At 35.5% G+C, this 26,452-nt stretch overlaps 1 protein-coding gene across 8 annotated transcripts in view; it reads right to left on the bottom strand.

Annotated features, from left to right (window-relative positions):
* The window catches only part of WAC (WW domain containing adaptor with coiled-coil), a 91,136-nt gene that overhangs the window by 20,382 nt on the left and 44,302 nt on the right, over positions 1-26,452 (bottom strand). For 6 of the 8 annotated variants that reach the window (XM_037051054.1, XM_037051055.1, XM_037051050.1 and 3 more), the window contains exons 4-7: positions 17,753-17,859; positions 10,700-10,815; positions 10,018-10,130; positions 5,337-5,645 (exon numbers count right to left, since the gene is read on the bottom strand). In XM_037051054.1, the coding sequence (XP_036906949.1) occupies positions 5,337-5,645; positions 10,018-10,130; positions 10,700-10,815; positions 17,753-17,859 (645 nt within the window). The remainder of the gene's footprint in view (positions 1-5,336; positions 5,646-10,017; positions 10,131-10,699; positions 10,816-17,752; positions 17,860-26,452) is intronic. The other 2 variants (XM_037051053.1, XM_037051052.1) reach the window with 1 other exon arrangement.

Genomic DNA, 26,452 nt, shown 5'->3' with positions numbered 1-26,452 from the left:
TCGCCACTAATTTTCAGGGTGAAAAATTTCATTTTAATTTTTTTATTTTAATCTTACTTTCCAATATATATTGGCAATTGCTCCCCTGAAATTTTTATACTGATATAATATATAACACAATTTATCATTTTAAACACTTCTAGGTTTACAATTTAGTAGCATCATCGTATTTTTTAGACTCTAAGACCCACCCCCCAAATTTGGGAGGAATAATGGTTGTTAGTGCTGCTGTTGACTTCGGTTTACATTTACACTGGTGAAATATTATGTTACTTATGTTATTAAATATTTTACCACATTTTTTGCTTGAAATTTTTCCCCTATTTTCTTCCTCTAAAACCTAGGTATGTCTTATGGTCCAAATAATAAGTGCATTCGTCATTTCAGACACTTTCTACTCAATTAAACAAGAGCTCCCCATCACTCCAACCACTAGCAACCACTAGTTTGTTTTCTCTCTGAATTTGCCCATTCTAAGTACTTCATATAAGTAAAATCAAACCACATTTGTCCTTTTGTGCCAGGCTTATTTTACTTAGCGTAAGGTTTTCAAGTTTCATCCATGTTGTATGCATCAGAATTTTACTTTAAAAATGTATTTTACTGATTATGCTACTACAGTTGTCCCATTTTCTTCTCCCTTTAATTCCCGTCTGCCTTGTACTCCCCTCCCACCCACGTTCTCCCCCCTTAGTTCATGTCCATGGGTTGTACATACAAGTTTTTTGGCTTCTCCATTTCCTATAATATTCTTAACCTCCCCATCTATTTTTTTTTTTTTTACCAAACATTTATGCTTCTTATTCACTGTACCTTTCCCCCATTCCCCTGCTGACAACGCTCCATGTGATCTCTAGTTTTGTAAATCTGTTCCTGTTCTAGTTGTTTGCTTAGCTTCATTTTTTGAGGAGGGTTCAACTGTTGATAGTTGTGACTTTGTTGACATTTTACTGTTCATATTTTTTTATCTTCTTCTTAGATAAGTCCCTTTAACGTTTCATATAATAAGGGCTCAGTAATGATTAACTCCTTGAACTTGACCTTATCTGGGAAGCATTTTATCTGCCCTTCCATTCTAAATAAAAGCTTTGCTGGATGGAGCAATCTTGGATGTAGGTCTTGGCTTTCATGAGTTGGAATACTTCTTTTCAGCCCCTTCTTGCCTGCAAGGTCTCTTTTAAGAAATCAGCTGAAAGTCTGATGGTAACTCCTTTGTAGGTGATGGTCCCCTTATCACTTGCCTCTAGGATTCTCTCCTTCACATTAATCTTGGGTAATGTAATTATGTACCTTGGTGTGTTCTTCCTTGGGTCCACCTTCTTTGGGACTCTGAGCTTCCTGGACTTCCTGGAAGTCTATTTCCTTAGCCAGATTAGGGAAGTTCTCCTTCATTAGGTTTTCAATTTCTTGCTCTTCTTCTCCTTCTGGCACCCCTATTATCTGGGTGTTGCAACATTTGAAGTTGTCCCTGAGGTTCCTAAGCCTCTCCTCATTTTTTTGAATTCTTGTTTCCTCATTCTGTTCTGGCTGAATCTTTATTTCTTCCTTCCACTCCAAACTGTTGGTTTGAGTCTCGGTTGGTTTGTCTCCTTTAACTCTTTGGTTGTTGGACTTCCATACAAGTGGATTTTTCTACCAGTTCTGGTGGGTTTTTTTTTTTTTTTTAATTTGTTGTTATCCTTCGTTTGGTGTGAGAAGGCAAAGTGTATCTACCTACACCTCCATCTTGGCCAGAAGTTGGAATCTCACTCCTTTTTAAAACTGGGTAATACTGTGTGTATTATAATTTGGTTATCTATCTGTTTATCAGTGGATGGACACTTGGATCATTGCCACTTTTTGGTTATTGTGACTATTGCTGCTATGAACACAATGTACAAATACCTGTTGGATTCCCTGGCTTTTAATTCTTTTGGTTAAATACCAAGGCACAGAATTATTGGATCATATAATAAAATTCTATGTTTCACTTTTTGATGAACTGCCAAACTGTATTCCACAGCATCTGTTGTCATTCTGCAGTCCTACTTGCATGCATAAGAGTTCCAATTTCTCTATATCCTCAGAAACACTTGTTACTTTCTATGGCTGTTTCTACTATAGCCATCCTAATAACATCTGAAGTGGTATTGCACTGCAGTCTTGATTTGCTTTTCTTCAATGACTAAGGATGCTGAGGACCTTTCATGTGCTTATTGATCATCAGAGTATATTTTTTTAGAGATGTGTATTCAAGCTTTTTGCCAGTTTTGAACTCAGATGTTTCATTTTGTTATTGAGTTACAGGATTGTATATATTCTGGGTATATACAGAATATATATATTCAACACTCATTACCATTCTCTCAGTTATTTATCCATCTACAGCAAATATTTACCAATTGCCTATTACTGGTCAAGCACTATACATAAATCAGTGGTTAAAAAAGATCCTGCTGTTGTATTATTTAATACAGCAGCCTATTCTTAACATCCTTAGATATAACTTAGTCACTCTATTAGCAATTAAGACCAAAGGATCAGTTTATTTGAACCATCAACCTCTTCATCATTTAAATTGTTAAGGAAAATCCAAACAAGGAAATCACTACATTGAAAGAGCCAACAGAAAGCTTAATTTAAATAACATTAATATTTCCACTGAGAAAAAATTATGTTTCAAATTAATGAGCACTTCGCATGCAAGGAGAAGTATTTTGACTGACTGTACAATTTTCCCTATATAAACTGGCAATTTTAAGGTAACTGAGTTTCTTCCTAGACACTTAATACAATTATTATATGTAAAATTTTTATGTGAAGTTTTTAGTAAATATTTTGTGGAATTTACACTCAAATCACCTATGATGTCAGAAACTACTGGAGTCTAAAGTTAATACAGATTTTTGGGTGAGTCTTTCATCATGGTGTTATGAAAAGAACATGGATTTTGAAGGCACCATCTCTAACATCGTGTGTTTACACTGTGGCAGTGGTCAGGCTCTTCCTAGCTAAGAAGATACCTTCTCTCTCGTGATGTTGTCTTAAGGAATAAATTAAAGTGTATATAGAACACTTACCACCAAATGTGATACATAAGTAAGTTTTAATTGTTAAGTTTTTCAGGAATGGTGCTTGAAGCATGAAGACTGGGAGGGTAGGAAGTGAACAAAGTACAACTGCAATAAAACATAACATCTAACCCTAAATACTGTACTAATTGAAGGAACTAAAACAATAATGTGAAAAATGTTATGAATAAATAAATGTACAAAGGATGTATTTGAGAAACAGATTCAGAGAGGTTAACTAATGCTGAGGAAAGCCCAAGTACATTAAAGTTGGCTTTTAAACAAAGGGCCTGGAGTTTAACAGAATGGGAATGGAAGAACTATGTCTTTTCAGCAAAGGCTCAAAATATGAAAGAACATAATATATGCTAAGAAATACACAAATTTGCAACAGGAAAATTATAGGAAATCTAAGAATGGAATGTTGGAGGTCAAGCTAATAAGATAGACTGCAACCAGACTATAACCAGACTGTCAAATACTTGCTTTAACCCTACCATGAAGTATAAACTTTACCCTTTGGATAATGGAAAGCCATTAGAAAACGCAAAACAAGTAAGTAATACCCAAACTAAATTTTATAATGATACCACCATAAATAGACAGACTGGGTAAAAGGCAGCGGAGCAGTAATCAGATTAGTGCAGGAGACTATGTGAGTTTCAATAACAGCACTGCATAAGTAACATACACAAGTAGGATATAGGAAGATGAATCCAATATTTGTCAATGGGTAGAGCAGGGGGCAGTGGGCAAGAATTTTGAATAACAAATAATAGTTGCAGGGAATAGTGTTGTCACTTACTGAGAGAACCTTGGAATAAACTGTAGGGAAAAGGAGGAATTTGGTACACACTACATTCTGAGGAGATGTAGCAAATACAAAATGCTTACAGAAGGAAGGAATATATGTGAGTCAGAAATAAAGATCTGGGAGTCACTTACATAGACAAGGTAAATCACAAGAATGACTACCCAGCAAAAAGAACATGCTGAGCAAGTTAAAAAAAAAAAAGGAACACAACACATTACAAAGGACTGAATGCTACAGATATTTAAGGGGCAAGAAGATAACTAGAAAATTAACAGCAGCAGTAACTCAGAAGACAGGGAAGGAATTTCAAAAAGTGTAAAAATGAGTAAGAGGTAAAAGGAGATACAATTTTAAGAACTGAAAAAACAATATCCTTTAGAAAGTAACTATCACTGTATTTTTTCGACTCTAAGACGCCCCCCCACCCCCAATTTGGGAGGAATAATGTTGTTAAATGCTGCTGTTGAGTTCTGTTTACATTTACATTGGTGAAATATTATGTTATTTATGTTATTAAATATTTTACATCTTTTGCCTCAAAATTTTTTTTCCTATTTCCCTATAAAACCTAGGTGCGTCTTACGGTCCGAGAAGAATGTGGTGCTGCATTCAGTTTTCATCCCTCAAGAATTCCCTTTGCAATGTTAATTCTGCATTAGTGTAAATATGACTTGCACACCTACCCTTGGCCCTCAAGTTGGGGAAGGCCAAAAAGAGGAAAACATTAGGCATGGGGTGGAGGACAGGGAGAGAAAAGCTAAATGTGGCCTGAGATACATGTGTGGCTAGACCTCATTATGTCCATTCGGCATCCCCTAAACCTTTAAGGCTTTTAAAAGTTCTTGACACTTGCTAATGATGCTGATTAGCCTGCTAATGGGATCTACCCCAAATAGTTTATGTACTGTCTTTTCAGTGTGGTTATTACAACCAGGTTAAGGAAACCCAGTTTGGGTTGCAAACTTTAATTTCTATTCTTCAGACATTAAGACTCCTTATCTTGTGGCCCATGACCCAGTTTTCTAATTCACAAACTGAAACCAATAGTTGAATATTATATAAAAATGACAAGTTTTTAAAATGTCTCTGTTCACATTAAATTTTAATTAATAGAAAATTGAGACAATTCCTAAACTGAACCATCAAGACAATTATAACAAAAACAAAAATTATACAAATATGAAGGGACAGTCATTTGGCTTTGATAAGTTATTCAAACCATTACTAAGTGTTATAAATTAAGTACTGAGCTTCAAAGTGTCAAAGGTAAAACACAGTTATGAGGCTTCATGATTAAGTTAAAAGAAAAAGCCAAATACGGCCAAGTCTAGACCTGTATCTAGGCAGTAACATTCTAAAAGACTTCAAAAAAGAATTTATAATCAAGAGTCTTATTTTAAGCTAATGGAAATAATGTAATATAATCAGAAACTATAGTTCAACGTGCAGTATATCTAGTAATAATGGCATACCTTTTCTTTCTGTTTTCTGTGCAGGGACAGAAGATGTAAGTGTAGGCAGTTTTGATAAAGTAGATGCTCCATTAGCATCAAATGATTTCTTTGGCTGGTGATCAGACTGTAGCGTAAATTGACTAGAAGGAACAGTGCTTGGGGTAGCAGTTGGATGAACCACTGGTTTGATGGGGTGCTGTACTGGCGTAGAACTACTGTGAGTCTCTGCTCTTGGCAGTCTGTAGTCTCTGTCATTGTGTCTGCTTGTCTGAGACAAAATATTCTGTGGGAGCAAACTACTGGCATCACTGGAATGCTTGTCTTCCACTTTAGTTCACAGTTCGAAAAAAGAGATGTTGGAATGACAGAAGGGGGAAGAAAAAAGATTACGTTAGAATCCTGTCTTGAACATCAGCTAATTTAGCAACATACTAGTACTTTCAATAAAACTGCAAGCCTAGTTAGTGTCTGCAGTTTTATTAATAGCATATAAATATCTAAATACTGGAAGATATTTTAGCTCAACTATAAATATCTACACTCAGATTTCAAGTGGGCTAGTACTTTCTGGGGATTCTTTAGAACCACACCACTGTTCAAACAAAACATTAAAAAAAATCAATATGTGGAGTTATAACATTTTACTCAAATAATTTTAATGTTTTAAAAATTTTAAAAATGGTCCATTCTTTTAAAATATAGATCTTAAATTCTAATAATTAGCTGAATTATCACAATAATTCACCTGCAAAAGAATACTGGCTTTACCAGCCTGATCTTTCTTGAATACTAAAGTAACTAATCAGTGGGCTCTACAGTAGTTTGTGCTAGGGCTTAAATGACCTCACTTTGGGAAGATCAAGTTTCTAATGAACTGTGCTTTCAGTAAGCAAATGAACTGGTATTTTAATAATGCTAACAAATACTAAAATGAGTTATAAAATCAAGTTATAGATAATGCTATCTGATAACAGAAGTCCTACTCCACAGCATAGTAAAAGGAGAAATCTATTTCCTATTTCAGTTACTTTAAAGACAGATAGATCCCCTTCCAATTTAAAGCCACAAAAAAATTTTTAAATTCAGAAACAACTACTTTGACCTCCCAAAAGAAAAATTCAACAATCATGGTAACAAAATTTATATTTATCCAAAAAATCTCAAATTACAATAGTCTAATCAAGACTAAAGAATTAAAACAGTATGTTTTTATGTTTCCAAGTAGAGAAGTACCTTAAAATTCAAGCACATTCTATGTAAGGATAGTATTATCAGTGGATGCCCTCAATGTTGAATACTGTTTTGTTATTTCCAATTCACATTCCTCCAGGTCTAGAGACCAAGACAGCACAAAAAGGAAGTTGAAACTACAAGCCAGTTTTCAACTCATCAAAGCACAACTATATGCTACACCAAAACAGAAGATACTACCAAAAAATTTCAATCAGATCGAAACACAAGGTCATGTGACTTAATGAAGTTCCATGTTATAAAGTACACTATTACCTTATCAGAAAAATGAACAGACTGAGCTTCTACAGCGGAACACATTTATTTGTTGTATATTATCAGTAAGCTTTCAACATGCATGCACTTTTAAAACTTAGAAAGTTTTATTCTAGAGTTTCTTCCTGAAAATACTACTACTACAACAGAAACTTTTAGGAACAGACACAACAGAAATAATACCATGCCCAATTCCCACTAATCCTGTCACTTGCTTACCTAGATCTTTTATTTCCTCAATCAAGAAAATTCCCTTTTAGTTTTGTATGAATACAACAGCCAAAATACATGAAATACATGTATTCAGATGAAAAATAAAGATGATATTTCATCTAATAGTTTTAAGCTTTGGGGGAAGGGGAAGAGCTACAGCAGCATTACTGCAACAGCTTTCTATTACAACTCTAAACAGTTAAAGCAGTGACTACCTGCACACCCCCAACAAGGCCATTTAGCAAATGTCTGGGGACATTTTTGGTTGTCACCACTGTGGAGAAGTAAGGTGTGCTACTGACATCTAGTCTATACATAGAGGCCCAGTATGGTGCTCTACATCCTACAACACAAACAGGACAAATATCCCACAACAAAGAATTATTTGATTCCAAATGTCACCAGTGTTGCTGTTGAGAAACGCCAAGTTAAAGTTTGTCTAACCACTAAGCCATCACTCTATGAAGCATATACACTAAAGATGACAAAAATAATCATCCAATTAAAAATTTTATCTATATAATATTCAGTGTCAAGTTGTGGATAACATTATCTGCTACATTGCAAAATATCCCCAAACCTCTCTAAAATCTTTCTCCACACAACACATACACATATACATATACTTCTTTTATGGGCAGTTGGAATTGCAAAGCTTTAAGCCTTACCCTACATGAGCATTGATGTACTGGTCATATGGGAAAACTGTAAACATTATTTTGAACTGACGAAGTTAAGTTAGACACTTAAATGGCTTAGTGACTTTAGTAACCACACCACACTAAATATAGCTTGGTTACCAAAAAAAAAAAAGGCAACAATACAGCCAAGGTCCTTTCTCAATCATCACTTAAAACTCAAGTAGTGTGATACATGACTACATTTCAACACAAACACAAACCCATTGACTCATCATTCGCATGTCTAGAAACTTAACTAATGAAGTAATCTAATCAGGTAAGTGAGCCAAGACAGGATTCACCACATTGTTTACAATACAAAAAGACTAAAAACCACCTACCCATATTTTTTTAGACTTTAAGACACACTCACCACCCTTCCCACCCCCCGAATTTGGGAGAAATAATTGTTGTTAATGCTGCTGTTGAGTTCTGTTTACATGTACATTGGTGAAATATCATGCTATTTATGTTACTAAATATTTTACCACATATTTTGCTTCAAAAATTTTTTTCCTATTTTCCTCCTCTAAAACCTTAGGTGCATCTTATGGTCTGAAAAATACAGTAAATATCCACAGATAGACAATTATTAATAATTGAGGGCGCATCCAAAATTAGAATACTATGCAGTCAATGTAACAAACACAATTATAAACTGACATGGAAACATTCATTTTTGACAAAAAAGACATGTACATATTTATATGCAGGTAGAAAAAAAAGTTACATCCCCAAATGTCTCTGGGCCATGAGGTTAATACAAGTGATTTGATTTTCTTAAAAATAGTTTATTCAAGAGAAAAAATACTTTTCACTTCCATCATTATTTCTTTTATATCTCGAATTACCACCTTCATTTACTCTACCCACATAGGTTATTTTGGAAAGACTAAAATAGACACACTAGGCTTTCATCTTTTTCCTGTCTGGAAACCATCAGCCACTAAGTGGAGGGGCCAAGCCCAATAACTTACCAAGTTATTCTACCCTGGCAGGGTGCGTCAGTTGGTTGGAGCATTGCCCCTGGTTGGGGTGTGCATGGGAGGCAACCAATCAATGTTACTCTCTCACATCTATGTTTCTTTCTCGCTCTCTTGCCCTCAAATCAATAAACAGATTCTCAGGTGAGAATCTGTTTAAAAAGTTATTCTTTTACACCTACTGGCCCCTCACCAATACTCACCAACACCTTCCCACAACAATTTTGTTCAGGAGGCCCACAAGCTGGATGCTATATATTTTTTAACCTATAGAGGAAAACCTTTATCTCATTTTTAATGCTTTGCTAAAAGACACAGTTACTTACAATATTAAGTGAAATGGGACTAGATCCCAAGTCTTCTGTCTCAAAATACAGTATTATTAATTTAACTGTAATATTTTAAAATAATTGTTTTTTAAGAATTCAGTACAACTTCACTAATATAAAAAAAATTAAATGTTCTAAGGGATATGTCTTAAACATTCAGTCCTGCAGAATTATGCTGTTTCATCTTAAATAATTTTTCCCATCAAAATATTAATATCCTCTGCTGAGACCAGAGACCCCCTTACTTTTGTTTTGAATTACAGGAGAAAGATTCAAATGTTTAAGCCAAGAACTCCTAGAATATACCTTAAAATTCTTCTCAAAAGTTCAAAATTTGAAGTTTCACAATTTGATAAAGGGCCCATGAACTCTCTGTGGCATTTAAATTTTTTCTAGGTAAGGGAAACCACTGGGAACATAATATGTTTAGAAAAAGCTTCAAATTCAAATCAAATTTAACTCGAATTAAAAACAAATGGACAAAAGTCTGACCTCCAAAAAACAGTAAGGTGTACCCACAATATGGAAATGTTATACATATCTATGAATGATCATGTTGAAATCAATTTCCAAATATAAGGATAAAAATTTTTTCACTGATAACATGAAACACCAATAAATACTCTGATGTCACTATCTGTATGTAGCTTTGATTCAAGTATTAGGTTGAAACCAAGGGAGTTTCAGAAGGGATTGCAACGTCCAAGTTTAATAGTACACAATTTGAGGTGCATTAGAGCCATTAAGGATGGTAATGAATAAATGTGCATATAATTTCACCATGCATACTTCCCCCTTTCAGGAAACAAAAGGGTGGAGGTTTTGTTTCCCTGAAACAAAGGGAACAAATCTAAGATAAAAAATCGTTATCTGTTTCTATTTATTTTATCTTACATACGTAAATGGTTATGCATTTATATTTGTAGCATACATATATGAACTACAGGAATGAATCAAACATCATTACTGTTTCAAAAAAAATACTTACTTCCACTTGCAAACGCACTAGTGGCTGTTGCTTGCATCACCTCTCTTCTGTAATCCCTATCTTTTGGGAAGCTATTAACTGCCATCTTGTTTGCTTCTTTCTGTCTCTGCTCTCTAAAAATAAAAAAAACCCATAACAATTATATTAGGTACAATGAGTCTACATGTAAATAATACTTTTTGAAAAAAGCTCAACAAAATGGTATATGCAAAATAAAAGACCATGGCCATAACATTTAACTGGTGTGGCAGAAGGGATGCAACAAACAGAACACTAATGTTTCTCACTTATGGCAATATTATACTAATTATTTATATGCCCTTAATCCTACAAAAAAAACTCTGCAAAGTTAATTCTATCTATATAAAGGATCTTATCCTTCAAGAATTACAAAGATTTCTATTATAAATTACAAGGAAGATGCATAAATATAGTTTAATATAAAATTTTAAATTAAGTATACCAACTGCAAGGCCCTTGTGGACAGTTGCTCATCTGTCCTGGTTTCTTTAAGGTAAAGAGAAATTATGGAAAACACAGGTATGGGCCAATCAGTGCAATGAAAAGGAGAGCAAGTATCACCATAAGAAACCTAAACTTATAATTTATGTTTAATGTGCTAAGATGTTAACCTATAGAATAAAAAATGAGAAATAAGGTCCAATTAGATTAGGGCAAATACCTTTCAAGCCACTCTTTCGGTTTTTCCCACTGTGAAACTTCCGTTCGACAGTTGTAGTAGTATTTTTTCCCAGAAGAGCTAATATGTTCAGACCAGTCATCTGCAGAATCATAAGGCTAAAAAACATTGTAAAAAGTTAAAAAATGTTAATATACTACTATTTAACAACTTGATATAAAATATGAAGAATGTCAATGGTTTTCAAAGTATACATAAAGGAAAAACTTACAAGGTAAAGGTAACCTGATCTAATGTAATTATCTACACATATATCTTAGGAAACCTAAGGCTATGAAACCTTCAAAGATAAAAATGGAAAACCATCATGAAAATACCAAATTAAGTAGACTAATAAATATTAGTTTATTAGGCAACAAGAAGAAAAATGTTAATGTCAAAATATCTGAACTTTAGAAAAAGCACTGCAAAATTCTCCACTATCACAATTTTAATTGTTGAAATCTGGTCACATTGGGAGAGGAGGTTAGAGAACTCACTCTCAACTAACTGATTTGATAGCGTAAGAGAACATCAGTTCTAAACTTGTAAGGCACAAGAGTAATCACATAGTATAACAAGGAATGACCTGCCAATATTTATTGTTGGGGGGGAGGAGTACAAGACTTAAAATGTAAACACAAAGCTAATTAAGGACTGAATTTGTTTCACCTTCAAAACCCATGAGATGGGTCAAGTATGTACTATGTTTCCATATATAATCAGTAGCATCAGTCATTTTCCTATAACTAAAACTGGTCTATCTCTTGCAAGATACCAGATACAGTCTCTTGCAGTTATTTTATAGGCACTGTAAAATTAGAATGAAATTAGAAAAATCTGAAAGGCCTAGTGTTCATGGAACCAATTTCAAAAAGTGAAAGTTTTAAGTGCCCAAACTGGCTGCAGGAAATCTGGCAGAATCCCAAGTATACTTCAGATGAATTTAACTACTTCTTTCAGAAGAGCTTTGAGATTAAAATGAAATAATGTTATACTTTGGTAGCCTATCCTTTTCCTGGGTTCACCACAGTGTAGAGTGACACAATTTTAAAGCTTTTTAGAAAAGGAACTTTTATGCCCTGTCTACTCAGCTTTCATTTTACCAAGTAGGAAACAAGCTGAAAGGACTTACGAGTTGTCCATAGGTCCCCAAACAAACTAGTGGTAGAAAAAGGATCAAAACTCAGGTCTGCAAATTTCATTACTTCTATTAAGTCAATATCAATCTTGGAAATGCCATAATTTCCAGGTAATTGAAGAAATACTACAGATTCTGCTATACATTGATACTCAAAATAATAAAGCTATCGGAAATGAGTCCCATGCCTCCAAACCTCTAAAATCAGTGGAGAGAGTTAATGCTCAATCCCCCCAGATTCCAAAATTCGGCCACATCAAGCAGCAGAACTACAGAAGGCAAAATTCAAAAAGTTCTCGATCACCAACTGCTTCCTATACCTAAATTGTTATGCAAACTGAGCCCTTCTATGGATATACTTGGAAGATTTTGGTTTGTTTGGCAAGTGGTTATATGGGATTACTGGTTTGGTCTGAAGAAGCAGAATGATGTTTGAGGCAAGAGAAAAGTGGACAACAGAGTAGATAAGAGTAATCTAGTAAACTGGTAATTTAAACACTACAAGTTTTCTAAATTAGGCTTGATGCAGTTGCCAACATATGTGGTCCATCCAGAAAGTATCTAGCCCTGTACTATGAAAAAGACACATTTAATGAAGATACAGGAAACACTGTACACAGGACAATGATGCCTCAGTCCCCTTCAGGTAGGCGCCTTTGGGGCCTCATACAGCTTGTTTTCCACTGTTCGAAACACTGCAAAATCCTTTGTTGGGGTCGCCACAAGCTGCCCTGGTGTATGTTCCTGAATCTCATCAATAGACTGAAACTTCTTCCCTTTCAAAGATTTTAGTTTTGGGAAAAGCCAGGAGTCACAGGGCACCAAATCACTTGAGTGATTTGAAGTTATACACACACACACACACACACACACACACACACACACACATATGGAAAGCTGCACAAGATGTGATGAATGAGCAGGTACCTTGTTGTGATGAAGCTGCCAACCACCAACTGTCTAGAGCTGCAGCCATTTTCATCATATTGCACCTCTCAACTGACAAAGAACACTGAGGTGGTACTTCTTTTTAATTGTTTGGTCTGGAGGGGTGTACTCATAATGGACAATACCTTCCCAATCAAAACCATAGTTAACACACAGTCTTGAACTCTTGCAACTTTACTGTGCCTTCTTTGGGCATGGAGAACCAGGCAACTTTCATCAGAACAAGTAAGCCTTTGTTGTCTGATCATACTTTTAGCCATAAGACCCAAAATTCAATTCCAGTTATAACTTTCTGAAGAAACTCTGGTTCACTGGTAGCTGTTTGAATCAAGTCATTAGCAACTTGCTGGACATTGTTCCTTCTGCTCTGGTAGCAGAAGCCACAGAATGAATTTTGCCATGACACGTTTCATGCCAAGATCCTACGTCAAAATCTTGGACACAGTAGTTTTTGGAATCCCCATATCAACTTCTAGTTCTTGCATTGTCAGTTGCCAATCTTTGCTTATTGCAGCCCAAACATGTTCTACATTCTCAGGTGTTCTGCTTGTCCCAGGCCTTCTAGAACATGGATCCCTTTGAACAGATTCTCGACCATCTTTGAAGCATTTGCACTGCACTCATTGCATTGTCCCTCAAAGCCTTCTGAATTATCCAAATAGTTTCCACGGAGGAATGTTCAAGCTTAACGCAAAATGTGATGCAAATTCATTCTTCTCTTTTGCTCTGTCACTTTGAATGTGATGGCCACATGGTACACATGCTCACTCAACCACGATTACTGCCCCCCGCTGACTAATATAGCTAAGTTGTCACTGTTCACCCATGCACTTTCTAGTCCACTCTCCTTGGCTGTCAGGTTACACTGCTATCATGCAAAATCATTTTATATTAACAACGGATGGACTTTTTCTGGACAGACCCCATGTGCCCTAAAGCAGTAGTTTTGAAAGTGTTGTCCAGGAACCCTTGAGAAATTCCCAGATCATTTCACAAGATCAAAACTATCTCATAATAGCCCTGGCTGGTGTAGCTCAGTGGACTGAAAGCGGGCCTGCAAACCAAACGATTGCAGTTCGATTCCCAGTCAGGGCACATGCCTGGGTTGCAGGCCAGTTCCCAGTAGGGGACTCACGAGAGGCAACCATACATTGATATTTCTCTTTCTCTCCTTCCCTTCCTCTCTAAAAATAAATAAAATCTTAAAAAAAAAAACAAAAAACTGTCTCATAATAAAATGACTGTTTTTCTCATTCTATTGTAAGAACAATGTTTTCACAGAGGCTATACAGATTTGAGATAAAAAAAATTTGAATGCAGAGCAGATATAATAATTGACAATATGAATTATGTTTCAAGTTTATCAGTGTTAATTTTTAATATGGTAAATATAATAGAATTCACCTATACAAAACTCCCAATGTTCACAAATGTCAAGAGGTCTTGAGACTGAAAGTTTTAAAAAGGCTACTCTAAAAAACGAGCACTGAACAGTTCCTGAGTCACTCATCTGCTCTCCTCAATTCAAATAGCCTTTTAGTACTTGAAGGTTGCTTTCTCTTCTTAAAAAAAAAAAAGATAAAAAATCTCCCTTTCTCCTCTCTCTGAAACACGTCCTACTACTACTTTCCAAGTTAAACTATGGACAAGAGAGTTAATCCTGGAATTACTTTATGAATTCTTAATAAAGAATAGTTCATTGAAGATAGCACTCACTATAACAAAGAATTCATGGAATAGATTTTTATTTTTTTAATTAAGGAGAATATCTTTAAAGCAAGATTTGTTACTGGGAACAGATCTTGAGAGCCCCCAACCTTAAAAGCTCCAAAACATGCAGATATTTGGTAACCAGAAGATCTGGAAGATAATTTTGATTTCTCAACAAATCGAAATTGGTGAAATACTTAGAAGGGAAGGATTCAATTATGTCTTTATATGGGAATTAAATAATTTTTTCTAAATAAAGAAATCTAGAGGCCTCTTTTTAAAAGAGCTACCAGTATACATCATTTATCTAAAACAGTCTATGTGATATCTGTAAATCCTATCAGGATTCAGATTAGGAAGCAGGAGGGATTCCACAAGCTTTTCCTAAATATTCACCAAGGGCTAGGTAGGCTTTGTGCTAAACACACCACAGTAAATATTCATCACAGGACTTCACAGGGAACTACATGTGAATATCTTAATCTAACACTAAAAAAATAAGGTAATTTCAACTTAACTTTCAATAGTTAACTTAAAAATATAAATCACCATACAAGCAAATGTCTATGTAGTAATCTAAATAATATTGTTACTGATTTCAAAGACAGATGTACAACTTTAAAACTGCAGAGGATAAAAACATTTTTTTAAAAACCCATTCCTTACTTTTACATAGGTTAAAATAATGTTCATCTGTTCATTTATTTTCATTACAAATATATTAGGTAAAAGGTAATTTTATGTTTTACTCGCTACTCAAAAAATTCCATTAGAAGAGATTTTTACGACAACGAAAATCAGTCTTTAAATAACCTTCAGAAATGTTCAAAAGTCCACTTCTCAGGTAAAATTAAGTTTATAGTCTGTAACAGATGCCTGTGTCATAACCACTGAGTATATTATAACGTATTATAACGTACACGACCACTATATGGACAGTAATTACATACCTATTGTTGAACCCTACAGTAAGGGGGAAGGAACCCTGATTCTGAAAACACGTAACATTAAATTCATTCTGGTAACAGTTTTTAGTTTCTACTCATAATGAAATTCCCTGACACCCTTCATTATTTGGATCTTCCAAGCCTATCTGATGCCAATTGTTTATTCTTTCTGATTTCACTACATTAACCCATTTCTTAAAAATCAAAATAATCAGATTTTTTTCCCTGAATAAGGATTTCTAACCAAAACAATGTCTACATGGCCTGTTTGTGTACTGAACAATAACTACCAAATCTGAGTTATCAATGATAAATGGAACTTTAGAGATTAGCATTATCTTGTAAATTAATGAGGCCATTTTCCACCCGAAAAAGACATTCATTTAAAAAATCCTGTGCATATCTCATCAAAAATGACTTATCACAAGCAGTTCAATGATAGCACCTGTGAAGATTTATCAAAATACTGTCCCTGTCTTAATACTACCCTTCTAAATTCTGTGCTGTGATGCTAGGGCTTGAATAAAGCAAATTACATTCTATTTAGCCTGTGGGCCTCCTGGTAGATTCTGCCAACAGTGGGCATTAGAGGAACACTGAAAGGCAGGAGAAATGAGAAGCTAGGCAGTCAGGTTCCAGATTCCAGCTCTGTTATATGCCCCAAACCAGAAGTAGCTTCACACCACTTAGAGAAAGGTACCATCATCACCAGCTTGGCAGGGCTCCTCCTCTTCTAAGCTCATCAGTTCTGATAACCCCAAACTCCTCCTATTGTTCCTCAGCCCTAGGGGGTGATCACCATGTGTGTTCCCTCAATTTTCCTTTTCAGTTTTTTTCGGTTCTCAATACCTGCACAAACTGTACAGTACCTGCAATACTGTATATGAAATTGTTATTAAATTACCTATGTTAAAACTAGTATGACTTGTTTTCCCAACTATACCCTAATTGAACACCATATTTAAACCTATTCTACATTTATTTTTATGAAATTATCAGTCTCAATTTTCTGTGGAAATGTACAAACCACACTATTTCAACAAGAGACAAATAATAAACCAAGAGTCTTTCAATGTCAATTAAAGTATGATGATTGCCCAAATATCCAAGGCAAAATCTGTTGGATTCAATCTTTACTTCTATAGTCTTCTTTTCTTGTTCATTCCTTCCTATAATGTATTTTCCATATGGCTATCTGATATGCTTTTTAAAAACTGATTTTAGAAAGAGAGAAAGGAAAAGAGAAATGTCAATTTGTTATTCCACTTATTTATGCATTCATTAGTTGATTTTTGTATGTGCCCTGTCTGGTGATCAAACCCATCACCTTGGTATGTGGAGATGTTACTCTAACCAACTGAACTACCCGGCCTGGGCTGTTTTAAACTGCAAATATGTTACTTTTCTAACAAAATCAGTAAGTCTCCACTGCCTTTATATAAAATTCATATTCCTTAGAAGGATATATAACTCTTTGTGATCTGACCCACACTTATCTCTGTAATGTGAACTGTTCTTATTCTGCCATATTATCAAAAATCCTGTAGTTCTCCAAATGCTATTTCACATTTCTATGTCTCTATAGGCGCTGTTCCTCTGCATGTTACACAAATTCCAGGCCTCTAAACTGGCTAAATTATATTCAATCTGTGGTACCTAAATTACATTCAATCTGTTGAGTAGCACTACATATACTTTAGTACCCTCCCTCATTTAAGCTGGGATTCCATCCCCATCTTGAGTGCTCCCAAATCAACTTTAATATGCACTATTTTAATTATTTATTTTCAGTCTCCACCACAGGCCCAAAAGTTCCTTTAAGATGAGCCACATTTTCTTAGTTCTGTGTATTTTCAACCTAGTGTATGCTTAGCAAATAGAAACCTTATTAAATTTTTACTGAAGAAATTTATTAGGACAGGGACTTTTAAATAACTAGTGTCTAACAGTATATACAATACATAGTAGACCCTCAATAAATATACAAAAAGTTTATATATTATGGGAAGAGCAGCTGAAGTTAAACCACTTTACAGAAGTTTCACAATCTGAGGCTCTTTATATCTCAAATATCTCAATGGTAAAATTTTACTCTGTATAGGAATGCTGACAAAATAATACCATGGTATTGTCTTCACACTATCCTCAATTATAGTAAGGTTAGCTCAGTAGTTCCAAAAACATGAAGAAAATGTTAACGTAGATTTAAAAATATTTTAAAGACATTAAACTTAACAAGACTTGGTGTGAGGGGTCTTTGGGGGGGGGGGGCAATAGATTTTTAAAAGTTGCCTGTGTTTATATACTTACTGCATCTGAAGTTTTGCTTGGATTATTGCTTGGATTAGAAGAATGTGAATTTGAGCTATGAAGACCACTGTGGTTGTGTGAATTTTCTTGTGGAGAGTAACTGGTCCCTTAAAAAGATAAAAAGTAAATTATTAAGTTTTATTTAATGTTTAATTTAAATTGGTTTTATCATGTATCTTACATAAATCCCTGAATCATTTTACATAAGCATGAGGAATACATATTCATACATATTAACATATAAGGTATTCATGAGCCTACTGAAGATATGACTTAATGAGTACATATAGTACATGACTAATAACCTACTGAACAATGTTATGTACAATTAGCTGAGCAAAACATCATCTATAACATTTCTAGCAACTTGCGGGATTTTTTAAAAATAAAAGTTTTATTAGGGAAAGACAGAAATACAACATATGTAGAGAAAAAAGGCACAAGAATCCACCTGATACAGATCTGAAATTCACAATTATCCAGTATGTTTTTGCAATTATTTTTCAGTTTCTTAAATAGCTTCACCAATTTTTTCAACTAAGTATCAAATTTTCAAAAAGTTAAGTCTCATGGAAGGTACTTGCTTTCAAGATACAAATATCATCATGTTTTCTAGTAACAGGACCAACTCTACCTAAAAAACGCTGAAATGTAACTCACTCATACATTTTATGAGTAAACTATACATCAGAGAGATCATCATGGATGATAGTTTTTACTGTCTTAAGAAAAACCAAAGTATAAAAATCCAGGCTTACAAGAACATTCATTAATGATACAAAAACATTCACCACAAGTCTAATTATATTTTAATTCATTCCACGTTTATTTTTCAGCATCAAGGTAACAGAATTCAACTGCTTTGTTTTGTTTTTTTTTAATCTGAGCTGGCAATAATATGGAGGCTATATATACTATAATGAACACAAACTGGAAGAGGGAAGAACAACTTAAATGGTCCAGAAATTACTTAGCAATCAAAACCAGATTTTTATGAGTATAAATGAGTAAGAACTCCTTTAACTATTTTAATCAACCAAAAAAATCCCTAAAAGGATAAAAAAGGTGAACTAGGACTGAGAGAAGTGGATTATAATTAAGGGTTTTTATATCTTTCTCCCTTATCCTCTAAAAATAAATAAATAAAATTAAAAAATAACCTTAGTAGGAAGAACAGATAACATAGCAGGCTTCAGACTGCCAGGCTCAGAAAGGCTCGCTTGCACAACATGCCCTTGGCTGGCATGTGAGAACCTAAATTTCAAGAGTGTTCCCACAAAGTAACTATGACAGTTGCTCAATGTACCAATGTAACTAATGTCAAACATCTGCTTGCCCACTGAGAGCCCAGACTTTTGGTATAGGCTGGGCAGAGGTGCTTACATAATAAGCCAAATCCAATAAAAGCCTCTAGTACTAAATTTCTAACAAGCTTCCCTGGTACACATCATCTTACAAGTCTTGTCACAACTGATGGCTAGAGGAATGAAGTATGTCCTGTGTAACTCTAGTGGGAGAAGATTCTCGCAAGCTTGCATCTAGTTCCCTCTAGATTTTGCCCCACATACTCTTGCTCTTTAATTATGCTTTGCATCCTTTCACAGTTATAAATCATAATCATGATAATGACTATATACTGGGTCCTGTGAGTCCTCTTAGACACTCACCAAACCCTGGGGTGGTCAGAGGACCCCAGCACATTCAGTTACAAAGAAAAATTAATACTCCAAATCTTAAAGGAAACCTCAGACCTATGTGGAAATTTGTACTTTTCAGATGTAACTCATAAATTTTTATTCCACAGGTGAATAAAAAAAGAGAACTAGTAATATTGACCACTAAAATATCATATTTAATATTAGTAGAGCTGAGGTTGCCACAAAAATGTTCATAAATATGTCAGCAATAATGAAGGAAAAAAGGCCCATCTTATTTACTTAAATGAACCCCAGAGTGATCCATTTAGAAGCGTGGGTTAGATTCCAACATTTGCTTGTATACATTCTTGAGTAAAACGTTTTATGAAGTAACTTAAATCTACCAAGTAAAAGTACCACATTATAGATTTGTTAAAAGGCATGATAAATACTCTATAAACATGAGGTATGTTTAGGAATGAGGTTCTTTCAAGAGGTTATGGCCCAGGAATTCATTCCATCTTAGTGTTATGAAAATTTAAAAATCGACAAGCGCCCAATTAAGATCTTACCTCTGAAGAAATGGTATGTGTTTCACCAGCCTAACAGGCATTCACTAGACAGTTTTTAGCTCTAATCTATGTGTTTTCAGAGGGCATACTATAATAAACAAATCAAAAAACATTCAGCATCAAGGCACACTAGCCTAACACTTTAGTCAAGAGAAAACCGAATCAGATGTTCAAAGGGAAATCATTTTCAGAGACAGAAATTTTTTGAAGAGAGTATAGATTCTGCACGCCATGAAATAGATTTATCTAAACCACTTAGCAAAGCTAACAACTGAAGTTTTAAAAAGGACCAAAATTAAAATACATATATTGTTAGTAAAAAAGAATAAAGTGACACCTTTAAACAGATTCCAAAACTAAGTAAAAGAAGTTTTATAGAAAGTATGTTATGAAAGCAGAGGCAATAGAACTTTGCCTCTAGATTCCAATTAGATGAATGTGCTTATGAACTAAAGGCTGGCAGATCTGTACCTGAATAACATGACTTCAATTAGCTAGGCAAAGTTAATTCTCTATCATAAAAGCTACAATTTATACTATTTTCCCGAACATTTTTGAGGTATTTCTTCTGAGCTTTTTAATTTTTCCATGCAGTTCAAACTGAAGGAATACACAAGCAAAGTGATTATGCACACTCTCTCCCGGAACAGAGTAATGATGACGGTAGTAATGATCTTCTAGAGCCATACCTATAAAGTGCTACAACATAAAGCCTTTGAAATCTCCTGTTTTATCTTAAAAACGCACATGATGTTTTACACTCTACCCCATGATGAATTTGTGTTCCAGGATAAGAATACAAGTTTTTTTTAAGTAAGCAGTATTAAACATATAATGTAAAGTCTAAGGCTGAGAGAAACAACAAGTGGTTTGTAGAACAGGGCCATGCATAAAAACTTCAACTCAGAATTTTAATACTTAAATCCAGTGTTACGGAAGTGCACAAATGAAGATAGTATATATGCAGAGGAGAGAGTCTCATGGAAGCTGTTTGACCCAATAAAGTAACAGAAGCGAAAGGTATTCATATGGTCCAGTACCCTTTATGCTCTCCGTACATTGTACAAGGGGGAAAAAAGTCTGTTACTTTATTTTTCATAGATTTTTAAAAACAGATCCTCACCTGACAATACGGTTTATTGATTTGGGGGGGGGGGGGGACACAGACAGACACATTAATCGGCTGCCTCCCATACCGGCCCCAACCAGGGATTGAACCCATACTCTAGCCTGACTGGGAAGCAAACCTGCAACCTTCTGGTATATATGGGACAATGCTCCAATCAACTGAACCACCTGACCAAGGTAAGGCCACTACTTTAAAGGGAAAAAAATCTTGAGAAAAGTAGTATCTGCATGTAAGTGTAATAAAATTGGTTTTAATTGATACACATTTAAAACAACCTTAAGAAATTACAGTTAGGATTGCTTAAGCAAGTCATAGAGGCTTCCAAAAAAGGAATACTATGATCTTTTCCCTGACAGGATCTTTAATATTTAAAAGGCAGAGTAATTCCTACTTGGCATCCTGTAAACTTTCAGGAGCTGGATTATGAGGTTAAGAAGGGTAGAATCCACAGTTTGAGTAAAATGGAGCCCTGGGTGAGTACCCTGGGAAATGGGGGTGGGGGGTGCTAAAACATGAAACACACTTGACTCAGCAAAAATGGGAACTGATCGATTAGACTTCCCTTCAATTTAGAGAAAGGATCTTGGAAAAGAGAGGGAAAGTAAAAGATGTACACAATTGTAAGCTTTTCAAAAGGTGAAACAATAGTTTTCAATCTCCTAGGGGTAATATATTATAGCATTTGAGTAACTGTCCTTACTCAAAACATGACATCAAATCAGAATTTACTACCAGATCCACAGACTTAGAAATTAAGACTTGAATAGCACTCACCCCTTCCTGGTGACTCACTGTGAACCTATCTCATACAGAACTTCAGTGCCACCAGATACAATTTCAGTGACTGAGTCTTAACAGGCAGCCTGCAGGCAGAGGCAGATCTCCAGATGCCCGGAACTTTTCCTGATCTGCCTCCAGGACCTGTGCTAGTAAAGCCGACCTAGGTGTACCGTGTGATCCTTCCCACACTCACGACACAGCCACAAACTGTGATTACTTTATAGCTCCAAACAAGTTACCCAGGGACAGTCACAAGCAGCATCTGACATAGTCCTGCACCAGACTACCTCCCAAGAGGCCCAGAACCAACACAACTAGTGGCCAGCTTCACATAACATCAGAGGAGGATCCAGTAAGTTTCACAAGCTGCATATCCACAGGGAGATCACAGCAGGCACCCAACCCTGATGAGGCAAATTCTGCTTCATGTGATTAGCACCTGAATAACAGCTTGCACATTGTGTTGCGAACTGAACCTCATAGTTGGCCAAAACTGAGGGTCAATCCCATACACAAATGAACCAATATCAAACAAGACTCAATTGCAACAAGAGGACTCACATAACACACACAAAGGACTTTCCTGGAGCACTCAACTCAAGGGATCAAGGAGACTGCAACTCTGGACCCCATAAGACACCTACTATATAAGGCCACCCCACTAAGACTGAGAGTCATAGCAGAACTACCTAATACATACGAACAAACACAAAGAGGCACCAAAATGGGGAGTCAAACAGGCCCCAAATGAAAGAACAGGAGAAATCTCCAGAACAAGAGCTAAATGAAATGGAGATAAGGAATTTATTAGTGTTGAAAGTAATGGTTATAGGAATGCTCAACAGAATGAAAAGGACATAGAAAGCATGGAAAATGACCAGTCAGAAACAAAGATAAAAATATCTGAAATGACAAATGCACTAGAAGCAATATACAGGATGGATAAAGCAGAGGATAAAATCAGCAATTTGGAAGACAAGGTAGGAAACAAACACCCCATCGGAGTAGCAATAAGAAAAAAAGAATTTTTTACAATGTGGATAGCTTAAGAGACCTTTGGGACAACATGAAGCACAGCAACATCCTCATCATAAAGGTACCAGAAGGAGAAAAGAGAGAGCAAAGGATCCAGAACCTATATGAAGAAATGACCATAAACATCTCTAACCTGGCCGAAGGGAAAAGATACAGAAGTCAGGATACCCAAGCAGAGTCCCAAACAAGACGAAACCGAAGAGATGCACACCAGGACACATAATTAAAATGGCAAAGGTTAAGGACAAAGAGAAATATCTTAAAAGCAGCAAGAGAAAGGCAGTTAGTTACCTACAAGGGAGCTCCCATAAGACTGTCATCTGATTTCTCAACAGAAATACTTCAGGCCAGAAGGGACTGGCACAAAATATTCAAAGTGATAAAAAGCAAACACCTACAACAAAGAATACTTTAACTAGCATGGCTGTCATTTAAAAACAGGAGAAATAAAGAGCTGCCCAGACAAGAAAAAGCTGAAGAAGTTTGTTACCACCAAGCCAGTATTACAAGAGATATTGAAGGGTCTGCTAGAAGAAGAGGAAGGGGTGGGGAAAAAACACAGAAAGGGAGAAAGAGAAAGGGAAAAGGAAAAGGAAGGAAGGGAGATGGGTAAGAAAGGGGGAAAAAAACAAGAACATTATGAAAAGAATAAAATGGCAGCAAGTACATATTAATAATCACTTTAAGAGTAAATAAAATGGTCTAATCAAAAGACACAGGGTAGCTGGATGGATAAGAAAACAAGACCGGTATATATGCTGTCTGCAAGAGAACCACCTCAGAACAAAAGATGCAAAAAGACTTAAAGGAATCAAAAAAGCCCTTTCATGCAAATGTTAAGAGAGAAATGTGGGGTAACGATAGTTGTATCTGACAAAACATACTTTAAAATCAAGGCTAGAGTAAGAGACAAAGGATACTACATAATGATTAAGGAAGCAATCCAACTAGAGGACATAACCCTTGTAAACATCAGGAGCACCTAAATAGGTATATCAAATCTTGGTAGACAGAAAGGGAGACACTGACAGTAATACAGTCACAGTATAAAACTGAAACAATCTACTGACATCAGCAGACAGATCTTCCAGACAGAAAATCAAGGAAACAGTGGCCTTACATGACACACTAGATCAGATGGATTTAATTGATATTTTCAGAGCACTTCAACCCAAAGCAGCAAATGAGGTCTGTTGAGAAAGTATCTAGCCATGTAATATGTTTTTTAAAATAGAGGTATTTATTGAAGATGATACAAGAAACATTGTACAAAAACAATGATGCTCCAGTCCCCTTCATAGTAGGTACCTTGGGACCTCACCCAGTTCTCCCAATCACCATCGGCTGCCCTGTCATATTTTCCTGAATCTCACTGACGGTCTGAAATCTCTGCTCTTTCAAAGGTGATTTTAGTTTTGGAAAAAGCCAGAAGTTGCAGTGGGCCAAATCTGGGCTGGGTGAGGGGGGAGGGGAGGTGGCTGAGCCACCTGGGTGATTTGATGTTTCACCAAAAATACTGTGCACAAGACATGATGCATGAGTGGGCACCTTGTGATGAAACTGCCCTCTGTGAATCACTTGAACAGTTTCCACAGAGGAATGTTCAAGCTTAGTTCAAAATCTGATGCAGATTCATTTCTCTACTTGCTCAGTCATTTCGAATGTGATGTCCACACGGTACACATGCTCAATCTATGGTGAATATCGCCTCCACCAACTACTACAGTGAAGTGGTCATTGTTGACACATGCGAATTCCAGTCTACTTTCCTTGGTAGCTAGGTTACAATGATAAACCCTTCTCATTATGTTAACAACAGCTGGACTTTTTCCAGACAGATCTCATATATATTCTTTTTAAGTGCACATGGAATATTTTCTAGGATAGATCTCATGTTATCACATAGGACGAGTCTCAATAAATATACAAAGACTTAAATTATATCAAGCATCTTCTCTGACCATAATACCGTGAAACTGGAAATCAATCACCAAAAAAATGAAACACACACAAAAATATCTAATTGGTTAACCATGGGATCAAAGAAGAAATGAAAAGATACCTTGAAACAAATGAAAATGAGAACACAGTAAAACCCCAAAATCTATGAGACAGAGCAAAAGCATTCCTAAGAGTGAAATTCATAGCATTATAGGCCTAACTCAAGAAACAAGAAAATGCTCAAAATAAACAAGCTAACTCTACACTTAAAGGAACTTGAAAAAGAACAAACAAGGCCCAAACTGAGTAGAATGAGGGAATAAAGATGAGAACAGAAATAAATGAAATAGAGGCTAACAAAAGACTAATGAAACCAAGAGGTGGCTCTCTAAAAAGATAAACAAGATTTATAATCCTTTAACCAGACTCATCAAGAAAAAAAGAGATGAACCCAAGCAAATAAAATCAGAAATGAAAGAAGAAAAATAAAAACTAACACCAAAGAAATAGAAAGGATTGTAAGAAAATATTGTGGACAACAAACTGGATATTCTGGACTAAATGGTTCAATTCTCAGAAACTTACACTCTTCCAAAAGTAAATCAGGAGGAATCAGAGATTCTGAATAAACAGATTACAACTAGTGAAATTGAAGCAGCAATCAAAAACAGTGCCAACAAACAAAGGGCCTGGACTGGATGGCTTTACAGGTGGATTTTACCAAACATTCAGAGAAGAACCAACACCTATCTTGCTCAAAGTATTCCAAAATATTCAAGAGCAGGGAAGACTCCCAAGCTCATTTTATGAGGTCAGCATTATACTAATTCTAAAACCAGATAAAGATAGTAAAAAAAATTACAGGCCAATATCCCTGATAAACATAGACACTAAAATCCTTGACAACATATTAGGGAACCGGACCCAGCACTACATTAGAAAGACCATACACCGTGGTAAAGTGTGATTTATTTCGAAGATGCAAGACTGGTACAAAATATGCAGATCAATAAATGTGATACACCACATAAACAAAATGAAGGATAAAAACTACATGATCCTAATGACAAAAAAAGCATTTGATAAAATCTAGCACCCATTTATGATAGAAACCTCTCAGCACGGTGGGAATAGGGGGATGTACATCAATGTAATAAAAGCAACATATGACAAACCCACAGCCAACATCATACCGAATTTGCAATATCTACAAGCACAAATGTTCACTTTCACAACTCTTAATTCAACATAGTAATGGAAGTCCTCACCACAACTATTAGACAAGAAGAAATAAAAGGCATCCAAATTGAAATGGAAGAAACTAAAGCTGTCATTATTTGCAAGATGACATGAAAATGTATACAGAAAACTCTTAATTTTCCACCAAAAACTACTAAAACTGATAAATGAATGTAGCTTGCCAGAGAGGCAGCCATGCAAATCTAGAGAGAAGGTTTAAATTTTCTTTAGGTGTCTTGCCTATGCAGCTGGTTGAGGCTTTCCCTTCTATATGACAGTTTAACCCTACTCCTACTATTTTGAACCTCCATGCCTAGAAAAAATTTCATGTATGAACCAATACAACTTCTGTTTATATTAATGTCAT

This window comes from Sturnira hondurensis, unplaced genomic scaffold (assembly GCF_014824575.4).
Source record: "Sturnira hondurensis isolate 20B ecotype Veracruz unplaced genomic scaffold, ASM1482457v3 Scaffold0007036, whole genome shotgun sequence".
NCBI lineage: Eukaryota > Metazoa > Chordata > Mammalia > Chiroptera > Phyllostomidae > Sturnira > Sturnira hondurensis.
This window is presented reverse-complemented; position numbering and strand designations above follow the sequence as displayed.